Below are 8,318 nucleotides of genomic sequence, written 5' to 3'. Positions count from 1 at the left end.
GTGTGGTGGGTCAGAAAGGCAGGTGTCCCTAGTTTTTAGGAATGTAAAATGCTGGGTAAATCATAACAATAGTTGTCATCCATTAAACACCACACTGTATTGTACCATGTACCATCTGTTTAATTTACATAGGCTCTTTGATTTCTTCATGGAATCAGAGAATTTTGCATAGGAGAAAGTGAATAGCAGAATGGAACTACAATTAAGTCCTTCCCCCTCCTCTGCCCCAACCCCCACCACAATCCAGCAGAAACACCAAAAAGGAAGAAAAATACTCTTGACGTTCCCACTGCCTATTCCTGCTTAACAACGCAATCACCCTACCCCGCCCCGCCCACTACCACTTATACATAAACACACACACACACACACACACACACACACACACACACGCACACACTTACACACAGCCGAAAGGTTCACTGGGATTTAAAAATGAGGATCATGTGGGTCCATCTTGTGGGTTGGTTCCCTCACCTCTCTCCTCAGCTAGTATCCCAACTCAGCACATTTGGTATTCAGGAAAATACTTTCCTTTCTTCCTCAAATAGGGAAACTGAGATCAAGGAAAGGAAACAGAAACAGAGCTCACATGGGAAAAGTGAACCTTAGCAAAAGTTTCAGGATTTCTCTAAAACCAATGCAGTGTGGTAGAAAGTCCATGAACGCATTATTGCATTCAATGTTGAGTTCTACTACTTTAGGCTATAGGACTTTAAGCAAGTCACTTAACTTCTCTAAGCCTCAACTTACTCATTTACTTAAATGTAAAGACTTTTTGTAATAGAGTTAACTAATCCCTATTAATTGAGGTCTGGTCTAGACTGCTGAAAAGCCTAAAGTATAGGATATCTATAGGGGACTGCCATTTTCTTACTCTTAATAATAACACGAAATATTAGCTAATGGTATTAAAATATTTAACATGCATCAGGCATTGTTCTAAAAGCTTATAAGCATAAGCGCATTTGTGGGAACTTAAGTCTCTCAACAGCTGTGGAAGGACCATTATTATTATCCTTGATTTATAGATGAAGAAACTGAGGCCAGAGAGATTAAGTAACTTGTTCAAGGCCACCGAGCTAGTAAATGGGAGAAACACCAAAGCCCTTGCTCTTAACCACTGGCCCAGAAAGCCTTGCACATGTTTGGTAACTAAGGGGGCTATGTGAAGGAAACAATTAAAACAGGCAGAACATTGTTTTGTAGATGGATGAGAGTTTCTGATGTGTTTGCAATTTCTTTCTTTAAATGAGATGGCCATGTCTTCTGTTGCGTTTCTGTTGTTAAATGGTTAATGAGTTGTGAGGCAGGAATGAGAGGATTTTTATGACAAGCTTAGAATAAAACCTGGCATTCAAAAAGGACATTACAGCTGTTAACTGCCTGATGGATGTGAGTAAATGGAACAAGCTTGAGCCTAGTCATCAGAAACATCAGCTGTGTGATCTTGAGGACCTTACTGACCACTCTGAGGCTCAGTTTCCACCTCCGAGACTCAGTTTCCACTTCTGCAAAATGAGATTAATAACCATCCTGCCTCAAAGTCATTGTGAGGAATAAAGGAAACAAGGTCTTCCCACTCTGGGTGATTCAGTCACCTTTAGCCACTACTACATATGTAACAGTAGCTAGCAAGAAAATATTCTTGGTATAAGGTTACATTTTTAAAGTTCCATTTTTAAAAATTTTTTGTTTGCTTTCGTCACTGTCAATAGATATTTTTCTCTTAGATAATTCAGAAGTCAACTTTAGCCCAGCCCTGGCCAAGCTGTCACTAATTCTAAAGGACCCAAATAAGAATTGCTGAAGATATACTGTATTTAATTCTTTGGAATGGAGTAAAAATCCTGGCTCTAATCAGGACCACCACATGGGTTCAGTTCAAGACAAACTGAATTCAGATGTCCCCAGCCATGAATCTTTTCATGCTGAGCGAGCGGTCTCAGTGGATAGAGCACTGAAGCGGGAGCCAGGGCCCCCAGTTCTGATCCTGTCATTCATTGCTGTATGTTCTTAGCAAGTCACTTCCACTCTCTAGGCCTCAGTTTCCTCTTCTTCAACCGAAGAACATGGGAAAAAATGATCCCTAAACTCCTTTGAAGCTTTGGTAGTCTGTAGCTTTTGTGTCCAAGAAGACATTAAAAATGAGATGAGATCCCAACATTTACTGATCCTGTGCTATAAAATGGGAAAATTGGCATAATAATAGTTGACACATGCAAAGCCCTAAAGCCCTTAGAATAGTGGCTGGCACAGAGTAAGTCTTTAGTAAATGGCTAATAACTGTGTGTGGCATAACAGATCTCCCCTCCCCCTTTGTGGCTCCTCTTCCCAACAAGCCTAATTATCTCACTTTATAATTATCTCACTTTATAATCAAGGAAACGGAAGCTGAAAGACATTAAGAAATTTTACCAACGACCACTCAACAAGTAAATGTGGGTGACCCTGCAGTTATGATGAAAGCAACTCCAACTCATACCTGGTGAAAAGGTCGCCAATGCCCCGTTCAGGTCCACTGCCCCAATCATAGGGTGGTGCTCTCACCTCCTTTGGGGACTATAAGTCATAGGGCCCTTCCTTCCTCAAAACACAGCATAAATAACATCCTTCCATGATGGATGAGAAAAGATGCAGACCCATAATGCATGAGAAGTAACTTTGAAAGCAACCAAATAAACACCCGTTTTTTTCTAATCCTGTCCTAACTGTACTTTCTCCTGCCCCCAAAGAAGCAGCTTCCTGACCTCTGGGGGAAATCCCTGCCCCAGAAAATGAAACTGGGGATGCCAGCAGAGGAAGAGATGTTCCACCCCCAGCACTTGTACTAGCAAGGGCAGAGGGGAAACTGATGAGCTCACTCTGGATCAGAGGGCGGTGAAGAAGAAAGAGAGAGAGAGACTCCAATTTCCAGAGGCTATTTCAGTTTTCTTTTCCGTTTAATGCAATTTCATTTATGATATCAGCCAATACCTGGTTGCCAATTTGGAAACTCCCCTTCGGGGCGTTCCCTCTACTGGCCTGACTCCCTATAAAGGGCCAACCCGAGCTGCAGAGAACCCCTGCAGAGAATCCTGAGACAGCACAGGATCTCCCACAGCCTCTGCCCACTGGTACCATGAAGGTCTCTGCAGCTGCCCTCGCTGTCCTTCTTGCCACTGCCGCTTTCTGCACTCCTTCATCGGCCTCCCCATGTAAGTCCAGGTCCTGACCACCACAACTCCCAGAGTCAGATCCTCGGAATAGCCCAGACCTTGCCCTATTTACAGCTATAGCATTTTTACTGTCTGAACCCTATGAATTAAATTCTTACGTATTGCTTTTCCCAGATGTCCAGTTGTCCCTGATAGATCCCTAAGCCACTTCATGGCAGGGACCCTCTCATTAACTTTTCTGTGTCTTCAGGGTCTACACCCCAAGCCTGCATGTGCTCACTGAGTGTGGACTGATACAGAGGATATTAGTAGGCAGGGGCAGCTCAAGCTGACCTCAAAATACGACTGACTCATACCTAACACTAGCAAGGTTTCTAAGAAACTTATAAGCACCTAAATAAAACCTTCTTGGGATAGTCATATTTTCCGCTATTTCATAGATGGAAAAAAATAGGATTTGGGAAAGGATAATAATGAAAGCTAATTAAATACCTACTATGTGTCAGATATTATGCTGATTGTTTTACATGTATCATCTTATTTAATACAACTACTTTTAAGTAGCTGTCCTTGACTTATAGATGGGGAAACAGGCTAAGAGAGGTTAAATAATTTACCAAATTCACACTGCTAGGAAGTGGGAAAATTAGTGTTCAAATCCAGTTCTAGCTGGCTCTTAAACTCTCCTACTCTAACAACTGTCATTTCCCAGGGTCATCCTGAATTAAATGACCAAAAAAAAGTTCTCCTTTTCTGTTAGAGGAGCCATTCTTACTATGCATCAGCTAGAGGCTCCCAGAATCCCATACACATCTTCGGGCCCCTCTCAGGGGTCCTGGCTGAGCCATGAAGTCTGAGTTTTGGAAACCTCCCCCAGCCCACCCTAGGTCTCAAAGAAACTAAATTCTGAGTCCACTGAGGATCCTTGGAGGGCAAGGATAAAGGCAGAGGGCCTGAGAAAAATCAGGAGGAGGCCCAGCATGTCCTGAAAGCCAAAGGCATGGGATTATGATATGGAGGGAAGGATACAAGCTAAGCTCAAGGATTAGGTGAGAGGTCAGGGGGATCCTCTCTGTCCTCTGTTGGAATCCCCACTCTGTCACTGTATGACCTCTCTGAGCCTGTTTCTGCCACAGGAAGATAAATAATATAAAGTACGCAGCACGATACCCAGTGTGTACTGGCAATGAATACAGGGGCCTCCTTTTCTTCCCTCTCCCAGATGCCTCGGACACCACACCCTGCTGCTTTGCCTACATCTCCCGCCCACTGCCCCGTGCCCACCTCCAGGAGTATTTCTACACCAGCAGCAAGTGCTCCATCCCAGCAGTCGTGTGAGTCTCAGTCCTGCAGAACCCTCTAGGGGGGTGAGGAAGGTGCACATTTTGTTGCAGAGCCAGTCCCCCCAGGAGCCCTCTGAGAGGGTGCCCATTCTCCAGCTGCATAAATAGACATTGCTCCTCCTTCTCTAGCTTCAGATTCCCCAGCTATCACATGCAAGGATTAGACAAGGTGTTCTTGGAGGACACTCCCCACTCCAATGGGGACTAGGTTAGGTCTCTGATCTTGTACGGATGTGATTTTTACTTCAACATCGTCTGCAATGCCCCTACATGAAAAAAATCGACTCAGTCATTCCTTTCCAGTTAAGAACTCCACAGCCCCCATATCCACAATGCATCATTAGTGATAGCTACTTAAGAAATTTAAGACAATAGAGACTTAAAGAATTAAAATGGGGCGATCATGAAGTTTCCTATATAATGGTAAAGTGTTTTCATCCAAAACTTCCTGTGACACTGACAAAGTTATAGGTATTCAGAGTTGGCCTTTGCTTCTGACAAATCCTTCAAAGTATGGTGATAATTTCAATGTTACTAATTTTATTTCTGAAAACAAATATTTTTCAAAAGAAAAAAGTCCTTCTTTGAACACCTATTACGGGCAGGCAGAGATTAGTAAACTATCATCCCTGCCCTTAAGTGTCTCATAGTCTAATAAAAGGATAAGACAGACATAGCAATAATCAGGGCACGCTGCATGAGAACGTTACAAAAGGAGGGAGAGAACACACCCAGCTTCAGGAGTGCGTTCTCTTCTCCTAATTATCAGCTTGAGAAACTAAGTATACCAGGCAGAGGGGATGTCGCCAGGGCTCTCCTTTGGTTTACGTAGAGTCTCCGTGTAGTAAAGCACTAAGAACCTTGAGTGTCCGCACAATGAAGCCAAAGTGTTTGTGCTATCAAATGTGGAATGAGTTGGAACAGGGAAAGCCTAGAAAAAAAGAGGTTCAGTTATGAGGTTGTTTTTGTTATCCATGTGATGGTACTGAAGGCTGAGCAGTACCTGAAGGGAAGAGGAGAGACAGGGTGAGAAAACTTCAGAGATGGAATTAGCGAGTCCTGGCAGATAATGTGAAATCAGGAGCAAGAGTGAGAGAGGGGTTGAGGGTGACACTGAGGTTTCAACCTAGATGACTGGAGAAGTGTGGAGCTTCCTGAAGTCTTGAGGAATAGCTGTGTAAAGAGGAAAGAGCCAAGGTGCCAGCAAGACAACCCTGTGCAATTCTCCAACATGGAATGAGAGACAAAGGGTTGGTAGCTGAGGAAAGGGTGTTGGGCTAAAGATATGACATTCTTTTATAGGAGGAAGGGGTGTCCCAATATGAGTGGCAATTGAGCATAGTCTTGGCTAGCTCTAGAGCTAAGCTCCCTTTGACCTCTTTGAGCCTCAATTTCTTCACTTGTAAAGTAGAGTAAAAAAGAATTATTTCCCCCACTAGGTCAAAGTGAGAATAATAAAATGAAAGATAAAATTAGAATATTTCCCAGCATACAGTAGGTGCCTGGTAAGTGTTAACTTATCATCATCGTTTTTCTCCTCTTCTAAATGTATTATTATATACACAGAGGTGACAAGTGAAACTTGATGACTAAATGCAATTCATTCACCAACTCATTCAATAAACATCTCTTACACCCACTGTGTGCCAGACCCAGGGTCAGAGACTTGGGAAAGCACACAGAAGAAAAAGGGGCAGCAACTTTGAGCAATTCTCAGGGGGAAGGTGAAGGTAGAGGTTCCAAAAGAGACCAAGCGGGAAGAGAGGCAGGAGGGAAGTCAGGCAAGTAGAAGGTCCCCAAAACAGAGACAGGGAGAGAAGGCTTGGCAAGGAGGGACCATTCTCCGGTATCACATTCTACACGGAGGAGGAGGAAATGGAGGCCTGAACAACTCTAACCCCAGATGTTGATTCCCTGGCCTTTTGACTCCCTGGCCACAGGCCGGGGGGATGAAAAGAGAAGATAGTGAGTCTTCAGGACTTCCTGTATGACACCTGGTTTAACAAGGGTAGACTGGGTCTGAAGTTCTCTCACCACCCCAAATAAGAAAACAAACAGTAGGAGGCACAAGAGCCCAGAATACCCCTTATGTTCCCTTTCTCTTCTTTGCAAGTCAGGGTGGAGAGAGATGGTCACATGGCTCTAAGTGATACTCAGGAAAGGGGAAGCAGCTTCCCTGAGAGCTAACAATATCTATGATAGAGCACAAAAAGGGAAAGGGATCAAGAAATCCTCATTCTCCCCAGACAACATAAGCCTTCACTTTGTCTGAAAACATCCTAAAGAAAAAGCCAAAATGAGAAAGGTCCGTATAAGCCGGGCTAGTCCCAAAGTAATTAACATGTTAAGTGGAAGCAGTGCTATCCAGGCCCAAGATCTCCCCAAAATAAAACCAGTATCCCAGTAACAGATGAGGCAGGCAGCCAAACTGAGCCTATGATTCCTGGCCTTTTATCCTTCCAACTTACACTATCAATAACTGTAGAGATAAGGCCTCTGGCTCTCATGGGCCTACACATTCTGGCCAGTTAATTGGTAGAGGTGCTTTGACATTGCCAGTATCTCAGGACCCTCTAAGCCATGGTGTCTTATACCAGGACCTTTCGTATCATGTTGCTCTGATCCACCCTAAAGCAGAGGTCCCACAGCATTCTAATAACAACAACACATGTATGATATTTTTAAAAACTACTGCACACCTACTGTCTCATTTGAACTTCACAATAATTGTACAAAATAGGAATTATTTCTATCCACATTTTAGAAGTGAAATCAAGACTCAAGTTCATGTCCTTCTTTCATTCACCCATGCATGCATAGGTGGATTCATTTGTTGATTGTCTACCCTGTGCCAAGCACTGTGTTATCCAGAGTCACTTATTCTTTGTCTCCCACTTATTCAGCCATGACTTGGCTCCTAGTGGACATCTTTTTTCTCTGCATCTTGAGCACCCAGCACAGGGTCTGAAACAGAGGAAGTGCTAAGGAAAGGACAGTGGTTGATCTGCTCAACCTTAGGCTTCTCAAGCCCCATATTCCGTTAGCTCTCCAGGCTGCATGTGTTTGTGTGTGGGTTAAAATGCGTACAAATCTGCTTTTGGCTTAGAGCCCTATGAACCAATAGAAGAGGAAATACCTTTCCCTTAAAAGCCACAGATATGATTTTACAAAGCTCCAAAAATGACCCACCCAATACTATCATCATTTCCCTTTACGACTCAATCCGTTTCGTTTTCAAAATTGGCTGTCCAAGCACTCACCAAGTCTCACTCTTCTCCTTTCCCACAGCTTTGTTACCCGAAAAAACCGCCAAGTGTGTGCCAACCCAGAGAAGAAATGGGTACGGGAGTACATCAACTCTTTCGAGATGAGCTAGGATGGACGGCACCTTGAATCTGTGCAAAATTTCCTATCGCTTATTCCTCTTGTCCTAACCAGCTTAGGGGGCTTCTCCCCAATCACCTACTCCGACCCATTCATTGGAGGGCACAGATTCCACCACACAGCAGCAGTTATAAAAGCCTCCTCCAATGGAAGCCTCCAAGAGCTCCTGAGGCTCTGTGTTGAGCACAGAAGTCTCTAGGCTCTGAGCTTCAGGCTCTTCAGCTTAGCCATGGCTTTGCAATCAGGAAGTCAGCATACCTCCAGAGATAAAGAAGGGAGAAAAACTGGGTTTCTACGGTAATGTCCCATCTTAGCCCCTCACTGGGATAGGCTGACTAGCATAAGTGAAAAATCAGCTTTCTATTAAAATTCTCAAAGCAATTACAAAATTGGCTTCTGGTTTGATTTAATCCTCAGGAACCCTCCTTGAGCA

The 8,318-nt window shown here is 43.7% G+C and overlaps 1 protein-coding gene across 1 annotated transcript; it reads left to right on the top strand.

Annotated features, from left to right (window-relative positions):
* Positions 1–3,014: 3,014 nt before the first annotated feature.
* Positions 3,015–8,274, top strand: CCL5 (C-C motif chemokine ligand 5). The gene is made up of 3 exons (XM_016123595.2): positions 3,015–3,197; positions 4,381–4,492; positions 7,790–8,274. The coding sequence occupies exons 1-3, from the start codon at positions 3,122–3,124 to the stop codon at positions 7,875–7,877; spliced, it is 276 nt and encodes a 91-aa protein (XP_015979081.1). The 5' UTR covers positions 3,015–3,121; the 3' UTR covers positions 7,878–8,274.
* Positions 8,275–8,318: the final 44 nt, after the last annotated feature.

Source organism: Rousettus aegyptiacus, unplaced genomic scaffold (genome assembly GCF_014176215.1).
Source record: "Rousettus aegyptiacus isolate mRouAeg1 unplaced genomic scaffold, mRouAeg1.p scaffold_m13_p_6, whole genome shotgun sequence".
NCBI lineage: Eukaryota > Metazoa > Chordata > Mammalia > Chiroptera > Pteropodidae > Rousettus > Rousettus aegyptiacus.
Note: the sequence above shows the minus strand (reverse complement) of the source record. Positions and strands in the feature narration are given on the sequence as shown.